At 47.8% G+C, this 21,950-nt stretch overlaps 2 protein-coding genes and 1 long non-coding RNA gene across 12 annotated transcripts in view; 2 read left to right on the plus strand and 1 right to left on the minus strand.

Moving 5' to 3' along the window:
• LOC148757548 (uncharacterized) lies at window positions 1-13,826 on the plus strand. 4 transcript variants are annotated; one of them, XM_088800107.1, is made up of 3 exons: window positions 1-548; window positions 1,098-1,192; window positions 9,207-13,826. In XM_088800107.1, exons 1-2 carry the CDS (start codon window positions 252-254, stop codon window positions 1,152-1,154), a joined length of 354 nt encoding a protein of 117 aa, XP_088656233.1. In that variant the 5' UTR covers window positions 1-251; the 3' UTR covers window positions 1,155-1,192; window positions 9,207-13,826. The 4 variants fall into 4 exon arrangements, with proteins under 4 accessions (XP_088656233.1, XP_088656230.1, XP_088656232.1 ...); XM_088800104.1 differs by lacking the exon at window positions 9,207-13,826 and adding an exon at window positions 6,538-7,226 and having other exon boundaries at window positions 2-548; XM_088800106.1 differs by lacking the exon at window positions 9,207-13,826 and adding an exon at window positions 2,374-4,038 and having other exon boundaries at window positions 3-548.
• LOC109459927 (uncharacterized) lies at window positions 3,988-9,325 on the minus strand. 2 transcript variants are annotated; one of them, XR_002139453.3, is made up of 3 exons: window positions 9,187-9,325; window positions 7,339-7,369; window positions 3,988-5,226 (listed from the first exon to the last, which is right to left on the minus strand). It is a non-coding gene; the product is annotated as an uncharacterized LOC109459927 (long non-coding RNA). The 2 variants fall into 2 exon arrangements; XR_012490018.2 differs by having other exon boundaries at window positions 7,243-7,369.
• ERCC1 (ERCC excision repair 1, endonuclease non-catalytic subunit) overlaps window positions 13,801-21,950 on the plus strand; it is a 14,119-nt gene continuing 5,969 nt past the window's right edge. Inside the window, exons 1-6 of one of the 6 annotated variants that reach the window (XM_019754863.3) lie at window positions 13,801-13,842; window positions 14,325-14,433; window positions 15,408-15,623; window positions 18,379-18,482; window positions 19,304-19,403; window positions 20,405-20,481. In XM_019754863.3, the coding sequence (XP_019610422.3) occupies window positions 14,341-14,433; window positions 15,408-15,623; window positions 18,379-18,482; window positions 19,304-19,403; window positions 20,405-20,481 (590 nt within the window). In that variant the 5' untranslated portion in view covers window positions 13,801-13,842; window positions 14,325-14,340. The other 5 variants (XM_074314143.2, XM_019754860.3, XM_019754861.3 and 2 more) reach the window with 5 other exon arrangements.

Genomic DNA, 21,950 nt, shown 5'->3' on the forward strand with positions numbered 1-21,950 from the left:
GGGAGGGATGAAGCAAGGCCGGTGACAGGTTGGGGGATGAGGGCTGAGGTCGCAGTTGGGGGTCAGTGCGAACGCCAGGACCGGGTGGGGACAGCGGGGCCCGGCTGAGCCCAGCACCACTGCCCCCCCCGCCCCCCGCTGCCTCCCTTTCCGCTCCCCGGAAGCGCTGAGTCGTCCTGCCTTATCTGGGGGCCGCTATTTCGGGCTCCGCTCGGAGTGCGGCGACTATTTTTAGTAGTGCTCTGGTAAAAATGGAGCGGGCGCCGGGCGGGTTCCCGAGGCCGTGCGCGCCCCCTCGCGAGAACGGGGGCCGGGGGCGCGCGCCTGAGTCACCACCTCCCGCCGCCCCCCTGCACTGCGAGGAGCACGGATCGCTGGCTCCGGACACCCCGCATCCTTCTGGGTCCCTGGGCGCCTGGAAGCCGGCAGGCTCAGAATATTCCAGGAACATCCGGACGTATCCACCGGCGTTCCAGCGGCTGACGGCGGACTTTTGGGCGGAGGCGCCCCTGGTGGCCCCCGCGGGCATCGCAGGCTGGAGCTGGGCGGTGAGTCCAGCCGTCCTCCCCAGCCCCGACTCCACACACATACTTATTTTCTAAATGAGGAAACTGAGGCCGGTAGAGGAACTCTTTGGGACCTTGTAGCCTGAATTGCAAAGTACGATCATTCAGCTTCGGCCTGGACACCCCCTCTTCATGGAGAACTCACTACCTATCATAAAACTAGGCACTATTTCTTTTTATTAGTAGTGTTTATCTAGTCCTTCACCAAATCTTTGTCAAGGATCACCTGTGTGCCAGGCCCTGTGCTAGATGATGGGAACGCAGCAGTGAACAAAATAGAGAGGTCTGTCCTCATGGGGCTGACGTTCTGCTGGGGAGACAGACAGTAAATACAGAAGGTGATTTCAGACTGTGATAAGCACTGAGGGAAAAATAAAATGGGATGATATATGAAAATAAAGGGGATATTTTAGGAAGAGTAGTCAGGGAAGGCCTTTCTCTGAGGAGGTGACACTTAACTGCAACCTGAATGATGAGATCAGGCATTTTTAAAAACCTGGTTTAATTCAATTCCTTCATCCCATTTCACAGATCTGGAGACAGAAGCCTGCAGAGGACCCAGCTGGGGGCTCAGCTTGCAGAATGTAGATTGCATGAGCATCCACTGCGTGATTGTTCAGCTTCAGGTTGGTCCCATCCTGTGTCCGTGAGCTTATCTCCTCCCAGCACACAGATACCATTCATCCATCAGCAGTAGTAGTAATATTGGTTACTTTTTAAAAAATAATAGCTTCCGTTTATCCAGCACCTACTCTGTGTCAACACTCTGCTAAATGCCTCACCTGCCTTGTTTCACTGAATTCTCACCCTAAACCTAGAAGGTGAGGTACTGTTCCCATGCCCCATTAACAGATGAAGAAACCTGTTTCCCCTCTCCCTTCCCTCCCAGCCACATGGGAGGGAAAGGAACATGACTCAGGCCTGGCCAATGAGAGCATTCCAGTTCTTCTGCCCTCTGATGACAGTGATTGATTCAGGGGTGGGCATGTGATCCATTTGGGCCTGTGGGTGATGGAACCACGGGGCAGGAGAGCTTTCTTTCCACTGGAGTCACTAAGAGAGTAGGGTGTGAGTGCAGAGCTGCTGGTGCCATCTTTGCTACCTCGAGGAAAGTCTTCCCGAGAAAAAAAATCAAATATGAAACACAGAGGTTAGACAGTGACTTCATATCACCATTTGAGCTCCTGGATCAAGCTGTGACTGAAGGCAGTTTTACCCCCTTAATCTTTTTTTAACATGAGCCAGTATATTTCCATAAACTAGTTTGCACTTGAAGCTGAGAGACTCCTGATTAATTCACTTTCCTTCACCAACCCGCCCCAGGAACTGGTCCTGACACTTTCCACTGCCCCTAGTCCTTGAGAATGGACTGCTGTAACACCTGAAGCCCCCGTTCATCATACACTGCTCCTGTGGATGTATGGACTACTTGTGTGCATCTGGGCTCCCCCACTGGGCAGTGGGCTCCCCCACTCCTGTGGGGGCTCTGAGTCTGCTCATTTTTGTGTCTTTAGGAATAGACCAGGATAAGAACCGGGCACCCAGGCTGCTCCCTTGGGCAGAGACACTTACCACAGTCATCGCTATCTGTGGTGAGGCTACGTTACTGTCTCTCCGCTTTCTCCCACTGTTAGGATTTCAGCCCTGTTTTGAGCTCTGAAGGCCTCCCAGTCTCAGCCCCCTGCCACCATCTCTTCCGCACTCTAGACCTAAGTTAGTCTAGCAGTTCTTGGAAGCCTCCCCGTGGATGTCCCACAGGATTTCACTCTGACCTAAACAACTTCCTTCCTGTGCCTCTTCCTCCTAGGTGTCCAGCGCAGGCATAGTCCCACATTGACCCTATCTCCTGGACCAGAGGCCGGGGCCTCATCCTGGATGTCTTCCTCCACTTATCTCCCATAGCTTATCACTCCTTTCCTTTCTATCTTTTAAGGATTTTATAGTTTCTCCCTTCTCCCCCTCTCTACTCGATCCCCTACCCCCACTTATACCTGCCCTACACTCCTCCCTGGTCTCCTGCCTCAGTCCCACCACCTCTCATCTAAAAGGATTTTGCTAAACCAGAAACCTGCCCCTGTCAGATCTTTCCCCTGCTCAGAGCCTGCTGTGGCTCCCCAGTGCTCCAGTTCCTAGATCTACAAGGCCCCCGTGACCTAAACACTGCTGCCTTCTTTAGCCTCATCTCTTGCTACCCGCTTTCCCCGATGCACATTCACTCTGCCCTCAAATAATACCCGAACTGCTTGCCTGTTCCTAAATGCATCATGTCCCAGCATGCCTCCAGACCTTGAATGCTCTGTTCCCTCTGCCCAGAATACCTTTGCCATCCTTCTCCACCTAGTGAATATTTTCAGTCCTTCAAGGTCCAACTCAATCATCCCCTCCCCTGAGAAACCTTGTGTGACTCCCTCCACCTAAGCTGGCCCCCTCCCCTCAAGAAACCTAGTCGGTGTGGCTCATTCTCTGCCAGGAAGTATGTGCTGGGCCCTTTGCATACACAGTTTCATTGGGACAGAAACAAACAGTCCCAGCTTCTGGATGAAGAAACTGAGACTAAGCAGAGACAAGTGACTCACCGAAGGAATCACAGGCCTGAGAGGGGACAGAGTCAGGATTTGAAGTCATGACCTCAAGCAGCCTGGCTCATCCAGTTCTGTTGAGTATCTCAGTTTTGTAAATTTTTATTTTATAACATTCTCAATAGAGGCAACATGTATATAATTTATGAATAAAACATATATTCCACATCCAGAGTCGTGGGTGGCATTGTGGCCTCTATTAGTTAATAGCTTCCTCATCCAGGTAAGAATGAAGCAGGAAATTCAGAGCATCCTCTAGAGGCCACACTAAAAATTTTTTTTTAAATTACAGGTGACATTCAATATTACATTAGTTTCAGGTGTACAACATAGTGATTGGACATCTATATACCTTACGAAGTGATCCCCCCAATAAGTCTAGGACCCACCTGGCACCATACATAGTTATTACAGTATTGGTGACTATATTCCCTATGCCGTACTTTACATCCCCATGACTGTTTTGTAACTGCCATTTGTACTTCTTTTTTAAAATGTGTTTTTCCAGGACCCATCAGCTCCAAGTCAAGTAGTTGTTTTCAATCTAATTGTGGAGGGTGCAGCTCACAGTGGCCCGTGTGGAAATCGAACCGCACTGCGCTCCGACCAACTGAGCTAACCGGCCGCCCCCAATTTGTACTTCTTAACCCCTTTATCTTTTTCACTCAGCCCCTCAAGCCCCCTACCCCCAGCAACTGTCAGTTTGTTCTCTGTATCTATGAGTTTTTTCTGTTTTGTTTGTTAATTTCTTTTGCTTTTCAGATTCCACATATAAGTGAAATCATGTGGTATTGATCTTTCTCTAACTTATTTCACTTAGCATAATACCATGGGTCCATCCCTGTTGTTGGAAATGGCAAGATTTAATTCTTTTTATCGCCGAGTAATATTCCATTGTATACATGTGCCACATCTTCTTTATGCATTTGTCTGCCGATGGACGCTTAGGTTGCTTCCATGTCTTGGCTATTGTAAATAATGCTGCATTGAACATAGGGGTGCATATATCTTTTCGAGTTAGAGTTTTGGATTTCTTTGGATAATTACCCAGAAGTGGAATTGCTGGGTCATAAGGTAGTTCAATTTCTAATTTTTTGAGGCGCCTCCATATTGTTTTCCATAGTGGCTGCATCAATTTGCAATCCCACCAACAGTGCATGAGGGTGCACGAGGGTTTTCTCCACATCCTCGCCAACAGTTATTGATTTATTGATGATCGCGATTCTGACAGGAGTGAGGTGGTATCTCATTGTGGTTTTATTTTGCATTTCCCTGATGATTAGTGATGCATTGGCTATGTATATGTCCTTTTTGGAGAAATGTCTATTGAGGTCCTCTGCAGGTCACATTTTTTAAAAAGATTTTTTTTTTAATTGGGGAAGGGGAACAGGACTTTATTGGGGTACAGTGTGTACTTCCAGGACTCTTTTTCCAAGTCAAGTTGTTGTCTTTTCAATCTTAGTTGTGGAGGGTGCCGTTCAGCTTCAAGTTGTTGTCCTTTCAGTCTTAGTTGTGGAGGGCACAGCTCGGCTTCAGGTCCAGTTGCTGTTGCTAGTTGCAGGGGGCACAGCCCACCATCCCTTGCGGGAGTCGAACTGGCAACCTTGTGGTTGAGAGGATGCGCTCCAACCAACTGAGCCATCTGGGAGCTCAGCGGCAGCTCAGCTCAAGGTGCCATGTTCAATCTTAGTTGCAGGGGGCCGAGCCCACCATCCCTTGTGGGATTCGAGGAGTTGAACCGGCAACCTTGTGGTTGAGAGCCCACTGGCCCATGTGGGAATCGGACTGGCAGCCTTTGGAGTTAGGGGCACGGAGCTCTAACCGCCTGAGCCACTGGGCCGGCCCCTGCAGGTCACATTTTGACATGAGCATCCGTCGTTCTGCTTGAATGTGTTGCTGACATGGATTATTCCAGAACATCACAAGAAACTCCAAGGCTCAATGGCAAACAAATGTCACACTAGCACCCTATGTTTTCCCAGATGGAGAACACACTGATGGCAAATTCCACGGACCAGAGCTGTCCACGAGAAATATGATGTGAACCATGTGTCTCAAGTTTAAATTTCTTAGTAGCGGCACTAAAATAAGGAAAAAAGAAACAGATGAAAATAATTTTGTTCATGTATTTTACTTAACCATTGCGTAATATATGCAAAATATTGTTTCAACATGTCCTCAGAAGCAACAATTACTAATGAGATATTTTACATTCCTTTTATCGCACCAAGTCTTCAAAATCTGGTGTGAATTTTACATTCACAGCACATCTCATTTTGGACCAGCCATGTTTTGAGTGCTCAAGAGCCATATGTGGCCAGTGGCACAGCGGTGGGCAACGGTTTGACCATGGGTCTGGAAGTGTGGCTTCTTCAAAGTCCAGATTTAAAATGTGACAGGAGACAGCATGGCTCCCAGTCAAGACCCTAAACTCTGAAGCCAGATTGTGGGGTTCAGATCCTAGCTCTTGAAACTTCCAAGTGCAACTCCAACCTCTCTGTGCCTCAGTTTATTCCTCTATAAAATGGGTAGTCACCAACGAGACTTCATAGGGATTTTGTCAGTAATACGTTAATTCATAGATATTCACAAACACTTAGAAGGGCCTGGCACATATTAAGTGCTGTATAAGTGTTGGCTTTTATTATTTGAAGTTTGTGAAAGAGAAAGTTTCTTATAACAGTTGAAGAATGAAAAACTCTCTTCAAGACCTCCCATCCTCAAAGGGGAGATGTCCAGGTGAATGTGTGAACACGCACAACCTCTAACAACCACTTGGATGTACAGACCACTTTGGGTTCTCGAGGGCGAGTGCTCCAACATTCTATGCTGGAACAAATGTGTGCCATCACAGAGCTTTGGACACTTCCCAATCTAAACTCACCACATAATTTCTTGTTCTCTTTTTTCCGTTTCTTTTTTTTTTTAGATTTTATTGGGGAAGGGGAACAGGACTTTTTTATTGGGGAACAGTGTGTACTTCCAGGACTTTTTTCCAAGTCAAGTTGTTGTCCTTTCAGTCTTAGTTGTGGAGGGCAGCTCAGGTCCAGGTCCAGTAGTCGTGCTAGTTGCAGGGGGCGCAGCCCACCATCCCTTGCGGGAGTCAAACCCCAACCTTGTGGTTGAGAGGATGCACTCCAACCAACTGAGCCATCCAGGAGCTCAGTGGCAGCTCAGCTCAAGGTGCCATGTTCAATTTTAGTTGCAGGGGGCGCTGCCCACCATCCCTTGCGGGACTCGAGGAATTGAACTGGCAACCTTGTGGTTGAGAGCCCACTGGCCCATGTGGTAATCAAACCGGCAGCCTTTGGAGTTAGGAGCATGGAGCTCTAACCGCCTGAGCTGCCTGAGCCACCGAGCCGGCCCTCGTTTTTCTGTTTTGATCTTTGCAGTGGGCTGACTGGTGGGCCCCTCCCCTCACAAGATTTGTCTACCTGAGACCTGTGAATGTGAGCCAATTTGGAAAAAGCATCTTTGCAGATGTAATTAAGGTATGGATCTCGAGATGAAACTATCCTGGATTATCTGAACAGGCCCTAAACTCAACGCAAGTGTCCTTATAAGACAGCAGAGGAGAAGACACAAACACACAGGAGAAGGCCATGTGAAGACGGAGGCAAAGATTGGAGCGAATGGCTGGAGCTACCAGAAACTGGAAGAGGCAAGGAAGGAGTGTGGCCCTGCTGACACCCTGATTTCAGATTTCCGGCCTCCAGAACTGTGAGAGAATAAATTTCTGTTCTTTTAAGCAACCGTTTGTGGTAATTTGTTACGGCAGCCACAGGAAATTAATATAATCTGTTTGGGGGCCTTTGTCTTCCACCCTGAAGGCATGGTTTCTGTGGCTTTCAGGTGCCATCTCACAGGAGGAAACTGAGGCTTGGAAAGTGGGTGGAGCCGGAACTGGATCTCAGGCCCCCAGAACCTTATCCAAGATCCAGGGGTCACTGTGGAAACTTGAAGGGTACTTTGCTTGTTAAAAAAAATATGGAATGCATATTGAGTTTTCTTTTAAGGCAGTGGTTGAGAACACAAGCTTTGGTTGGAGTCCTGGTTTGGCTGCTTACATGCTGTGTGGCCTTGGTCAAGAAACTAACCTCTCTGTGCCTCAGTTTCTCCTATAAATGGGGATAACAAGAGAAGTCATCTCAGAAGGTTGTGATGTGGAATATATGAAAATTGATCAACATTACCATTTGACATAGTCCTGGTAGTCTGCAAATGCTGTAAGACAAGAAAAATAAATAAGGTCCAAAAATTAGAAGACGAGATAAAACTGTCATTTGGATCATTTTCAAGGAACAACTAAGAAAATCAACAAACTATTTTAATATGCGAATTTGGCCAGATTGCTTGTCAAAAGGTCAGCCAACAAATTTAATAGCATCAGTCAACTAGAAATTATAATAGAAATAAGATAAGGAGTTAATAAACTAGAAAAATACCATTGGTGTCTACACTGGTGACTCTCACATTTCAATCTTGAGTCCAGAGCTCCCTCCTGCTTACTTGACAGTCCCACTGGCATGTCTCGAATGTTTCTCCAACCCTAAGAGGCTCCATCAGAATTCTCAACCTTCTTCCCCAGTCTGCTCTTCTGGTTCACATTACTTCCAGTCCCTCCAACCTAAGCATTCTTCGTGACTCCCCATCAATGTAGTCCAGGCTTCCATCTGATTTTCCCTGGACAGCGGCAGTTTCTTCCTCCCTGGGTTTCCTCCTTTCATCTTTGCCCCCACTACAGTCCATTCTCCACTCAGAATAAAGTGCAAAATACCATGGCCTTCAAAGCCTTATATGATCTGGTCCCTTGATTGCCCAGCCTCTTTTCTTGCCACTCTACACTTGTTCGCTGTGCTCCAGCTGCACAGGCCTTCTTTATGTTTCTCAAACTTACTGAGCAATTTCTTACCAAGGGGTCTTTGCACAAGCTGTTCCTGCTTGCTTTGAAAGCTTTCCCTCCCTTCACCTAGCAGATTCCAGGTCATCCTTTACATGTCTTCTTAAATGCTCCTTTGACAGAAAAATGTCTCCTTCCCCCCCATTCTCCACCCCCAATTAAAATTATGTCCCCACGTTCTTATCTTCATGGCACTTGTCAGGTTTATATGATTATTAATTCAGTGATTCCTAAACTTCTTGGTCACAGGGTCCCTTATGCTCTTAAAAATTATTGAGGACCCCAAAGAGCTTTTGTTGATGTGGATTATATCTATCAATGAATATTCACTGTATTGGAAATGAAAATTGATAAATTTCAGAAATATTTGATTCATTAAAAATGATAAACAATTTCATGTTAACATATATCATATCATTTTAATTAAAAATAATCATATTTTCCAAAATAAAAAAATTAGTAACTTAATTTCTAAATTAAGAAAATTAGCTCAAGGTGAGCTCGGATATTCTCCAAACCTCAGTTTCTTCATCTCTAATATGGGGATCGTGATGATGAAAATAATAAAAGCACCTCCCTCCTAGGGTTGTAGTGAAACCCATAGGTGGTAACTCTGAGAATCACTCCTGGCATGTTGCATACAATAAACATTTGCTATTATAATTTAGGAAATGTCATTTTCTATTATTACCAACACTTTATTCATGCAATTAATTTCTCCAGAGGCCTGACTTTTCTGGGCAGTGCTGGGGACATGGTGATAACTGAGAAGGGCCTGGCCTTGCCCTCATGGAGCACCCGGTCCAGTGGGTCACAGAGTTTTCATTTGTGAGGCACTACCCTTATCACCAGGTCCCTGAAGAGCATGAGTTCAAGACTAAGTAGTCAGGGAAGGGCATTGTAGAGAGTGAGAAGAGCATGCAAGGAGCTATACAGCAAGTGGAGAGGGGGACATGCTCTGGCCTGGTGACTGGCCAGGTGATTATGTCCATTCCTTTTCCCCCAGGACGTCTCTATCCTTTTGCTGGTGAGATGTAGATGTGCCTATCTGGTTCATCTCCTCTCCTTCCCAACCTCTTCCTGTATAAAGTTAGTTCCCAGATTCTGGGCTCTTTGAGGGAAGTTCCACCTCCGATCTAACCTCAGTCTCTCATGCTGCAGATCCTCCCTTTTGCCGTATATCCAGCCACAGTAGTAACCGGTGGAAATTTGGGACTTCTCAGTAGAAGAGGTGCCCAGGAGGGCGCGAGGTCGGCTCCTCCACTGTCCCCCATCCGGGGACCGCCGCTCCGGGCCGGGTGAATCAGTCTCCGCAGCTCCCGCGTCATCCTGGCGGATCCGATCCGCGCTATTTCGGGCTTCGGGCGCTATAAATAGAGGCTCGCGGAGCGGAGCCGCCTCCCTCCACTCGGGCCCCCCTGCGTCCCCGGCCATGCAGCGATAGCCCGGCCGCGCGTCACCGCGGCTAAGTTTAGAGGCGGGAGGGGACGGCAGCCGGGTCACTGCGCCCCTCGGCCGCGCTGCGGTTTCCAGAGCCTTCGGCCAAGCGTCTTTCCGCCCCAAGCCCAGAGCTTCTTGGGCGGAATTAGGGTTGGGGGTTCCCCATAGTTTCCATCCCCTCCGCACTTCTACCCAGCTCAGAGAAAACTGGAAGTTGGGATTAACGGAAGGTTTGGGAGTGGAGCCGAAGCCGGACTCGAGGAGTCGCGGGGAAACTTGGGGTTGGGGCTGGAGTTTAAACTTGTAGCTGTTGTGAGAAGGACGCGGAATCGGAGTGCGGACCGCTGGAATATTCGAACTCACAACTCTGGGAGCGGGGAAGACTCGAATCCGGTATCCAAAAGTTCAATTTGCCAATCGAGTGTAGAAATCAAATTTACAAATAATGTAGAACCGAGGGCACCTTCCCCCCGCCCCTTAACTAATGTAAAAAGGCTCAGAGTTAAATTAACCGCACGCCGCGGGGCCTTTGCCACACTTTTGAGAAAGAGAACTGAGTCTAGAAAAGCAAAGCGATCAGCCACCGCTTGTCCCCTTGTGAGTCCTGACTCCTGGCGAAGCAGCTCCTGATGTCCTCTTGTGGGGCTCCATCGCCCTCTGGCGGAAAACGCACGAGGTGCAGGTCTGTTTGGCAGTTCATTTCCCAGCGGGAGAAACTGAGTCCCGCCCAGATTGAATTCATAGAAACGCTCTCTGCGCTTGGATTCAAAGACACATTTCTATGATCCTTCTCTACTTCTCTGGGGCTCAGTTCCCACATTTGTCAAATGAGCTCAGTTCCCACAGTTATCTAAAGGGGGGGTATTGTGAGGCTCATAGTACTAAGTGTTGAATCTACAGTAGATTCCTTCAAAATAGCTTATTGTACTGTACTCACCTGTTCACTGAAAGGAAGCACTTTATGGCTTCTCTATGGTATATCCGAATTGCCAGCATTACTACTGTTGTGCTTTGGGGGCATTATCAAGTAAGATAAGCATCATTTGAACACAAGCACTATGGTACTGCGACAGTCAATCTGATAACTGAGCCAGTTACTACGTGACTAATGGCAGATAACATATACAACGTGGACACGCTGGCCAAAGGGATGATTCATGTCTAGGTGGAATGGAGCAGGACAGTGTGAGAATTCATCACACTACTCAGGACACGGCACAATTTAAAACTTATAAATTGTTTACTTCTGGAATTTTCCATGTAATATTTTCGGGTCATGGTGGACTGCAGGTAACTGAAGCCGCAGAAAGCAAATCTGTGAACAAGAGGGGACTACTGTATTTTGATGGTAATTCATTTGATGGCAATATTTATTATTTATAGAGTCCTTCCTGTGACTGTGTGGTCCCCTTCCCCCTCGCCTGTTTCATAGCACTGTTTTATTTTTCTAGCATGTATGGCTGTCTGAAAATCTTATTTGTGGGTTTCTTTCTTACGGTCTGTGTCCCCCATGAGAATATCAGTTCCAAAGGGCAGAGACTTGGTCTGATTTGCTCACAGCTATGTCCCCAGTGTCTGCACATAGTAGGTGCTCAGTATGTAATTATTCAAGGAATGAGTGAACCAGTCCATCTCAAGACAGGTCTCTGTGGTCTTATTGAATTCCCACAATCTCAGCAGGTACAGATGGGGAAACTGAGACTCCCAGAGGTGAAGTCCCTTGCCTTAGGGTTTGGGGTCTGTGCTTTGTTCATTCACACAACACCGGTTGGTAGCTCCTTCCGGGTGCCCCGCCCTGTATAATGGCATTGTGATATAATGGTGGCCACCACAGCTGCTGCTGCCCAGGACTCGGTCCAGGGTTATTTTATTCATGTAACGAGTTTGAATATAGCACCATGTGCCCAGTCCAGTTTTAGGCACTCTACGCATAACTCATTCCATCCTCATAATATTTATATTATTACTGTCCCCATTTTAGAGATGAGCAAACTGACACACACACACAGAAGCTGGGTTGCTGGATCCAGGTCACACTGCTGTAAGTGACCCTGGGGACAAATTACAGCCAGTGATGATACTGCTTATGAAGGAAGGAGAATCGGGGGATGGTAGACTTCTCATCAGCAATCCATAAGTTGGGGAGATGGAGGACCACTATCTTCTAACCTTACCAGAAAAATTACTAGGAACCCAGAATTTGAGATTCCATTGTGAGGGAGTTACTATCCACAATGGTCTCTGAAAGAATTCGAAAAGAATGTACTCTAACAAGAAGTAAAATGAATTCAGAAGGAAGAAGATTATAAAAAGTAACAGAATCATTATGGGTTGAATTGTGTCCCCTCAAAAAGATATAATGAAGTCCGAACCTCAGAATGTGGCCTTGTTTGGAAATAAGGTCTTTACAGATATTATCAAGTTAAAATGAGGTCATTAGAGCGGGCCCTAATCCAATATGACTGATGTCCTTATAAAACAGGGAAATTTGGACACAGAGACAGATGTGCACAGAGGGAAGATGATGTGAAGAGACACATGGAAAAGACTGCCATCTACGAGCCAAGGAACACCTAAGGTTACCAGAAGCTAGGAGAGAGGTCTGGAACAGGTCCTTCCCTAGCAGCAGGCTCAGAGTGAGCATGGACCCACCAACACCTTGATTTTAGACTTTCAGCTTCTAGAACTGTGAGACAATACATTTCTATTGTTTAACCCACCCAGTTTTTGTTCCTTTTTGGTCACAGGGTCCTAGGAAACTAATACAAACCTGTATCTTCTTGTAATTAATCTGTCAATTCAATGCCATTCCAATCTCAATTCCAATAGAGTTTTTCATGGAACTAAAAAAGCAGCTGCTAAACTCCATCTAGAAGAGAAAATGTACAAGAATGGTAAAGACAGATTTGAAACTGATCAGAGGGGGGCTTGCCTGATGTTACATCAAAATATATCAAAATAAAAATGACAGGAGGAAGGGAACAGATATAGCGATCAATGGAACATAATAGAAATGTCAGAAACAGACCTGTATATATATATATATATATAGAAATTTGGTACATGATAAAGGTGGAATATTAAAACTGGGGAAAGGATTGACTTTTAAAATAAATGTAATTGTGACAACTGGCTACACCCATTATAAATTCCTGCTTTAGTGCATTGTCAAAGCTAGGTCTCATATGGATTAAAGACAGAAACAAAACCAAAACCAGGAAAGTATTAAAAGGAATGATAGAATATATTTATGACCTTGGGGTATGACAGGCCCCTTAAACAATACACCAAATGCAAAAGTCAGACGGAATAGATTGATAAATAGGTACGAATAAACACTAAGAACTTCCGTGTGACATAAATAAGCAAATAAATAAGTTAAAATACAAAGTACAAACTAGAGGGAAATATGTGGAATGTATGTAACTGATTAAGAGAATCGGAAACCATAAAGTACTCCTACAAATTAATAGTAATAAAAGAGGCATACAACCCCATTTAAAAAATGGGCTAAGGATATGAGCAAGCAATTGACAGCAGACAAAAATATATGACACCAATAAACTCAAAAAACATGTTCTCTCTCCTTATAGTAATCAGCGTTGCAAGTTAGAACAGTGTGATACTATCCTTTCAGGAAATGACTAATACTAACTCATCAACCAGGTCTCTGCTTAGATGTCCCTTCCTCCACGAAATCTTTCCTGACCTTGTGGCTGGGTTAGGTTCCCCCTACCCCCCAGACACCCACACACCCTGCCACTGCCCACTGGGGTCTCCTATCCCAGCCCTGCCGACTCTGAGTCGTCACTGTTTGGAACCTGGTCTGTCTTTCCCACTGGACTATGTATGAGCTCCAGGAGAGCAACTCGGGGCTATCGTTAGTCACCGGTGTGTCACTCGCGCTACCCCACACAAGACAGGGAGCAGAGGAGGCACTTGGGGAATATGTGTGGAAAAAATGAATGAATGGGGAAACTGAGGCTAAGTCAATGGTAGAGCTGGGATTCAAACCCAAGGCTGCACAGAGAGAAGGGACCTAGATTGATCTCCCACCATCTCTTCACTGAACCATTTCCAGAGCCTGAGCACACAAGAGGCTCTCGATCAGGGCACCGAAATTGAGAGGCTTGGCAACCATAGACGCTCAGGCCAGTAGACCATCGGCTCTCTCCAACCCAAACCTCCGCAGTCCTCCACGACCATAGAGAGCTGAGCAGGGATGGTCTTCTGGGGCAGGGCGGGCTCGAGGGCTAGAGAGGCCGGAAGTGCGGCGAGACTGGGGACGCGCTGGCCTAGCCGGCGGGGGAACGCCTGATTTCACTCCGGTCTTTTCCCAGCGGCTTTGGGAGAGGAGGTAAGTCCTCCCCGCACCAGCGCAGCCGGGTCAGGGCGAGAGGAGCGGGAGAATGGGACGGTGGGGGAACGGCCGATGGCGATTGGCAGCCGCGGAAGCCAATCAATCGTTGCGGTGTCAGAGATGGAGGTGGAGCGAGGGGAGGACATCCAGGTGCGAGCCCTGGTGCGGGGTTGACGGAGGGTCGGGGACAGTGACCGAGTCCGGCACAGGGAAGGCGGGGGAATGGTGGGGGTCGGACGAATCGAAAGGAGAGGGCTTGAGGGGCGTGGCGAATGGAATGTGCGAACCAGTAAGGGGCGGGGCGAGCCGCAGGTGGAGGCTCCATCGGGCGAGACTTTGTAGAACCTAGTGTTTTCAACTTGATGCTGTGGAGCTCTGGGATTTTGGGGGGATGGCTGTGAGTGGGGATTCCTGCTGGGAGGATGGAAATGCAGACGCTGATGTCTCACTGGCTCCCGACGCCACGTCTTCATTTACAGGCCCCAGAACCTTGGGATGGATGAAGAGGGAATGCGGCAGCCCGCAGGGCCACCCACAAGAAAGAAATTCTTCATACCACTAGACGAGGATGAGGCCCCTCCTCCCGGGGTAGGACGAGAAGATGGGAGAAACGCTGGAAGGCTGGGATAGCGGGGGTTCAGAAGAAGGGGTCTGTGGGGCCATAATATGTGTTAGGACATGTTGAGACTTGGGTCACTTTGGGAAATCAGTCCTTTTCTCTGTGCAAGTCTCAGTTTCTCTGTCTGTAAAATGTCATGGTGATTCTAAGAGAGGACTAAGGCAGAGGCCACAAACTGGCAACCAGCAAGTGGTCCCAGGATGTGTTTTATGTGGCCAGTACTGTGGTTTTGTAAAGCATGAATTTATTGCTGACATTTAAGAATTGGAAGGTTTTTTTGGGGAAAATAGCCTGCAGTTTCGACATTTCTTGGTAAATCAAAGGACCTGGCAACACTGAGGTCTTGTTCCCACAGGGAAAAAAATTAGCTGGTGCTGAGTACTGGCTGTGACAGGTGCTATGAAGAAAAACAAAGTGGGCTAAGGATATGGGGTGTGATGAGGGAGAGGTGCTACCTTTCAGTTAAGGGACTGCCTCTCTGAGGAGGTGACATCTTGGCAGAAGTGTGAGAGGGAGTGAGCTATCTCTGGGGAGAGGGAACAGCCAGTGCAAAGGCCCTAGTGCCAGAGAGAGCCTGACAAGTTTGAGGGCAGCAAGAAGGTCACTGGGGCTGGAGGAGAGAGAGCAAGGGGGAAGAGATAGGAGGGGAGGTCTCTGAGGCAAGAGGCAGAGACAGATCTTCTAGAGTCTCATGGACTGTAATGACAGCTCTGTCTGTTACTCTGAGGTAGGAGCCACCTAAGGGCTCTGATCAGAGGAGGGACATGATGACAGTGTGGGGAACAGACTATGGGGGATAAGGGTGTAGTCAGGGATCTGGTGAGGAGGTGACAACAGTGGTCCAAGGGTGAGAAGATGGTGGCTGGGACCAGAGTAGAGGCCAAGGAGTGGGGAGAAGTGGCTTGATTCAGATTTTGATCCCTGCCCCCATCTTTTCCCACAGGCCAAGCCCTTATTCAGATCCACACGGAGCCATCCCAACATGGAGAGCTCAGCCCAGGCAGCCCCTCAGACCTACGCTGAGTATGCTATCTCGGGACCTGCAGGAGGGGCTGGAGCCACACATCCCTCAGGGCCAGAACACCAGGCAGGAGAGACCCCCAACCAGACCCCCAAACTGGGGACAAAATCCAACAGCATCATTGTGAGCCCCCGGCAGGTGAGGAAGGGGATAGAGAAATGGAGCTTTGAGAGTTTTGGTGGGAAACACGGTAATAGGGCTAGCTTTCTGGTGGGCAGTGGAAGTAGGTCTGAGTTATAGCCATTGTACTCTCGGTAGCATCATTCATTCGTTCAACTACTCAACTACCGTGTGTGGGATAAGGACACCCTACATCTGATTATTTTGCTATAACAAAAATACCATAGGCTGGGCGGCTTAAACAATAAACATTTATTTCTCACAGTTCTGGAGGCTGGGAAGGTCAAGAGCAAGGCACCAGCAGATTCGGTGTCTGGTGAGGTTCACAGACAGCTGTCTTTTCACTGTGTCTTCACAGTGAATGAAGGGGCATGGGTGCTTGCTAGGGTCTCTTTTATGAGGGAACTAATCCTATTTATGAGGGTTCCATCATCATGACCTAATCATCTCCCCTCACCTCTTGTATCATCACGTTGGAGGTTAGGATTTCAACATATGAATTTTGGGGGACACAAGCATTCAGTCCATAACCCCCCGACTTTTCTTGTTGGGGGTGTGACACTGTGTTAGTGCAGCTACATTTCCTGTCCTGGGTTTGTTCCCTCATGCAAAAACTGTTTATTGAGCACAGGCCTGAGTTCGAATTCTGCGCTGCTATACAATAGCTGTGTGATTTTGGGCAAGTAACTTGACCCATCTGTGCCTTTGAAATGGGGGTTCATCCACTTGTAGTCCACAAATATGTTAAGAGGTTGCCAGATACTGTCCTAGGCTCTGGGGGTGGAGTGACAGAAAGGAAACAGATAAAGTCTCTGCCATTGATGGAGCTGGCATTCTTTATACAAACAATGATAAGACTCAAAAATGTGAAAAGATGATCAATATCATCAGGCATCAGGGAAACGAAAATCCAAACCACACTGAGATCCCACTTCACACCTACTAGGATGGCTGTCATCGAAAGGACAGGCAGTAACAAGGGTTGTGGGCTGTGCAGGAATTGGAACCCTCAGACACGGCTGTGGGAATGGAGAATGGTGCAGCCACCTTGGAAAACAGTCTGGCTGTTCTTCAGACTTTTAAACACACAGTTAATATTTGACCTGACACGTCCACTTCTAGGTGTATATCCAAGAGAAATGAAAATACACATCCACACAAAATATTGTCTACAAATGGTCACAGCAGCATTATTCACAGTAGCCAAAAACTGGATACAACTCAAATGTCTGTCAACTAATGGCTGGCTTATTTCACTGAGCATCATGCTTTCAAGGTTCATTCGTGTTGTAGCATGTGTCAGGACTTCATTCCTTTTCATTGCTGAATAGTATTCTATTCTATGGATTTGCCACATTTTGTTTATCCATTCATCCATTGGTGGACAATCCATTGGGTTGTTTGTACTTCTTGATTATTGTGAAAATGCTGCTGTGAATATTTGTGTACAGGTTTTTGTGTAGACATAGGTTCTCACTTCTCTTAGGTGGATTTGCTGGGTGTATGGTAGCTCTATGTTCAACTTTTTCAGGAACTCCACACTATTTTCTAAAACGCTGCACCATTTTACATTCCCACGAGCAGTGTGTGAAGGTTCCAATTTCGCCATATCCTCACCACCTGTCATTGTCTTTTTGATTGTGGCCATATCCTTTAAAAATTAGAATATGATCCTGCCCTCCCCTTGCTCAAAAGCTTTTCCATGGCTCCTCGGCACTTCAGGTCAGATGGCCCAGGGCCTGTGGGCCTTAGGACCTGTGCAGACAGACCTTTCTTACTCCAGCTGCTCTGACCAACCCACACCCCATCATGAGAGCAGGTCCCACCCTCTTGTTAGAACTGAATTCTACCTCACTTGGAAATTACACGTTGATCCCTGAGATTATTTTGTTGAATGTCTGTGTCCCCCGCAAGGGCAGGGGTTTTTGTCCATCTTAGTCACTGCTGTATTCCCAACACTTAGACACACAGGAGGTGCTCAATAAATACTAATTGGATAGATTAGCGCTTGACTTGCTTGGAGAATTTCGATCTTGGGCTACAGGCTACTTTCTGGGATGAGCATGAGAGAGGAGCCTGCTGAGCAGATGCCCATCCGGGGGGGCCTGACCTGTGGAGCTCCGTGAAGCTTCCTCCTGAAGGCACTGGGGAGCCACTGCACGGTTTAGAGCAGGGGAGGGGCAGGTTTGTGTTTTAGGCAGATCCCTCTGGCTACTGTTTGGAGGGTGGTCAGGAGGGGACACCAGTGGGGCAGGAAACCAGGAGGAGGTGAGGTAGGGGCCTGGGCAGGGGCTGTGGCCGTGGAGGGGGAGGCATTTATGCATGATACTTGCCTAGAGGAGGAGGGGGGGAGAGAGGTGTCCATGACCAGGCCTGGGTTTCTGGTTGGTGTGGTTGTCCTGAGATGGGACTGGGAGGAGGAGCAGGTGTGGGGGCGGTTGCTAAGCGTGGTTTGGACGCAGTGAGGTGAACATCCAGGGGGAAGTGTCCATCGGACCACAGGATGCCCAGGTTGGGCTTGGGAAATGGCTGAGCTGGAGACAGACCCAGGGATCCTTGAGCTAAGGCCTAGGTCAGCTGGAGTACCAAGGACATTCCAGACTGAGAACAAGGAGTCTGGGGAGAAGAAGAGAGCGAAGCTGCAAGACCGAGGCACAGGGCAGGAGAAGGACGGAGAGGTGTTGGGAGAGGTCGGGGGAGGGGGCCGTGGAGTAGCAGCGGTCCCAGGGTCATCCCTGTTAATGGTTTTGGTCTTTCCTTCCTCCCTCCCCAGAGGGGCAACCCTGTGCTGAAGTTTGTGCGCAATGTGCCCTGGGAATTTGGCGACGTGGTTCCTGACTACGTGCTGGGCCAGAGCACCTGTGCCCTCTTCCTCAGGTGAGCTCTGCAGGGCTGCCCTACCCTCCAGGAAGGCTTGGGAGCCCAGAACACCAGGTGTGCCCTGGTGTTCTGGGCTGTGAGTTGGGAGACCTTCAGGCATGTCCCTGTTGGCTCTGGGCCTGGAGGTCCCTGGGGCAACAAGAGTTATGGGCCCAGACTCTGCATGTGGGGGAGTTGGGGCTGGGGGCCCGGACTCCTGGGTCTGAGCAAGTTGGAGGCCAGGTCACTCGTGTCCCTGACTGAGTGACTCCAACATCCAGGACGAGTTGACGAGAGCCAGGATTTCTCTAACTTCTGCTCCATGAAATAAGTTCCACCTGCACTCCCGGGGGCCCCTCTCCAGACAGAACCAGAAGGGGGAAGTGAAACTTCTAAGTTCCTGTCCTCCCTGCGGAGACATCCCCTAGTTCCCCAGGTGGAGGAGCCACCCCTCCCCCCACCAGTGTCCTCTGAGGCTAAAGCCCACAGTCGGGATGGGCCCTACTTCCCAAGACCAGCTGTGCAGCATCCCCCGGTCTACATTCTCTAGGGCACTGGTCTCCTGGTCTCTACTCAAAACCCAAGTCTCTTCCCTTCCTCAGTCAAAAACCTGGGGCGGAGGGGTCGAACCTTCCAGGCAGCCAGAGCCAAGCAGCCCTCACTGCCAAACCCCTCTGTGCCCTTTCTTTGAAAGGTGACCCTAGGCAAGTCACTTAACCTCTCTGAGCCTCAGCCCTGGCAAAGCTGCCCAAGCCCTCTGCATTCCAGTGAGACTAAAGAAGGGTTCCGGGGACTTGGGACGTGAGACCTCCCATCCCTTCCCTCTCTCCTGCCCCCAGCCTCCGCTACCACAACCTCCACCCAGACTATATCCACCAGCGGCTGCAGACGCTCGGAAAGAGCTTCGCCCTGCGAGTCCTGCTCGTCCAGGTGGACGTGGTAAGCAGGGGTCCCTGCCCACCAGACTCACTGGCCACATCTGTACAGTGGGGAGTGGTGGGTCTCACGGTAGCCAAGTGGACTATTGAATTTCTTCCAAGGAGCAATGCAAGTTAAAACCTCAGTGAGGAACCTTTTTTCACATCTGAGATTGACACCCTGTGTTGGCAAGGAGGTGGGAGGGTAAATTATCCATCTCTTCCTTCCCCACACCTACTTCAACTAGTCCCAGCCCTCTGCCACCTAAATGTTTTTTTAATCTGTTTTATCCGCTCTATCCTTGCAGCCTGGCCTGATCCAGTCCCCTTCTCCCACCTGGGTCCCTGCCTCAGCCTCTTACCTTGTCTTATGGCCTCCAGCCTCGACCTTTTCCATCCTTATAGCAGCCAGAGGGGTCTTTCTAAAGCATAGATCTGGTGTCAAAACTCCTAAGTGGCTCTCCAGTGCCCTCCATGGAACTTGAGGCCCTGTGTGACCCAACCCTTGTCCAACTTGCTGGGCTTATGTCTAACTTGTGTGAAAATCTTTTCTTTCCCATCCTCTATCCCATATTGACTGAACTGCAATTCTTCAAGCCCTCTTTCAGCTCCTGTCCTTGTACATGCTCTTCCCTATCTCTAAGATTCCGTTTTCTGCCTTTACTCCTCATCCTCCTCCAGGTCTCAGCTTAGATGTCCCCTCCTCCAGGACGCTTTCCCTGATCCCTCAGGCAGGTCAGACACACCTCTGTCTCCCCGACCCCAGCCCTGGCCACTCTGGGTTATCATTGTCTGGAGACCAGTCTGTCCCCCTCTTCAGACTGTGAGCCTGGGAGGGTAGAACCAGGGCTGTCTCAGTCACTAGTGGGTCCCGGCACTTCCCAGCACAGGCCAGTCACCCAGTCGGAGCTGACAGAGTGTCAGTTGAGTAGAAGGCTCCTGGCACCCCAAGCTACTGTGTTTTCAAGAATATAGTTCCTTCCTTCCTCCCAGATCTCTCATTCTGATTTTCTTCTGTACCAGAAAGACCCTCGGCAGGCCCTCAAGGAGCTGGCTAAGATGTGCATCCTGGCTGACTGCACCCTGATCCTTGCCTGGAGGTGAGATCGTGGCTCTTCCCCAAGGTCAGGCTGTATCCTCAGAGTCATTCCCCTCCCCTCCACCTTCTCAGCCCTTCTCTTCCCCCAAGAAGTCTCTGTGTGAGCCTGGCCCAGCACTGCCTTTCTCTGGGCCTGAATTTCTTCATCTGTAAAATAGGGTCTTAATATCTTTTGTATAGGGATGTAGACACAAAGGCAGGTGATGTACGTCATATTCCCCGTACTAGGCACTTAGTAATTAGATGTGAAATCTGGCCGAAGAATCAATTCCATGTCCAGGTTTCTAAAGACCATTTAGATTGGTTCTCTCATTGGAAAAAAAGATGTCCCTTCCTCATACCATAAACCAAATGTAAATCCTGATGAATTATAAAAAGAAAAAACTACAATAAAAGTGTAACAAGAAATCTTAAGGGAGAATATTTTTTATAATCTTGGGGTAGGAAAAATTTTCCAAAGCAAGATACAAACCCCAAAATCCATAATGGAAAAGGTTGGCTGATTTGAGAAAATTAAAAATTTAAAACTTCCAGGTAGTAAGAGTACTGTAAACAAAATTATAAGGCAAATGACAAACTGAGAAAAGACTTTTTGTGTATATAACAGACTTAAGATCCCTAATTTATATATGAACATATAAACTATATTTATACAGTACAAATATATTTAAACATATTCATTATATATTTATATATATACAGAACCTCCTGCAAATCAGTAAGAAAAAGGTAGGCACATTTTTTATAAAGTCTAATATAGGTGAACAAAAACGCATGAAAATTCATCAACCATACAGCTTATCAGGAAGAAACAAATTTTGAAAAATGAGGTGCCATTTTTCACCCATTAATTTGGTGAAAACGTCAAGATGGATGGATAAATAGGCACCTGCATGTTTGGTTAGCAGGAGACTTGATTGGCTATTAAAACAAAACAGACACAGAAATTCCTTCACGTGGAATTTCTCCTTTTTGATGAGCCCTGCTTGTGTGCAAATCCACCAGCATGCCTGTGGCATCACTCACTATAGCATCCGTAGAAGTTGCAGAACCCAACAGCATCCTGTTGTTATTTACATATAAAAGGAAGGAATCAAGCTCTGTTAATGAACAGATCCAGATGTGAGTAAACTGAAGGGGGCTCCTGGCCTCCAGCTCTGGATCCTCTGGGGAGGGTAGCGGAGTAGGCACTGAGGCGAAGGGACTTTTATTCTCTGCACAACTATTTGGCTTCCGAATATATCATGATTAAACTGTTTTGTTAAAGAACAGATAATATGTTCATGTAGTTCAAATTGGTATATGTATATATCAGCATATGAGTTCTGACAATTATGTTTGTGAACTTGTTGCAAGGATGTTGCTAACCCTTTTGGTATCAGAGGGATTATTCATTATGAATTTGTACCAACTGGACAAACAGTTAACCAAGTTTACTACTTGGAAGTGCTGAAAAGGCTGCATGAAAAA

The sequence above is a fragment of the Rhinolophus sinicus genome, chromosome 8 (assembly GCF_057876585.1).
Source record: "Rhinolophus sinicus isolate RSI-liver-muscle chromosome 8, RSI-T2T, whole genome shotgun sequence".
Taxonomy (NCBI): Eukaryota; Metazoa; Chordata; class Mammalia; order Chiroptera; family Rhinolophidae; genus Rhinolophus; species Rhinolophus sinicus.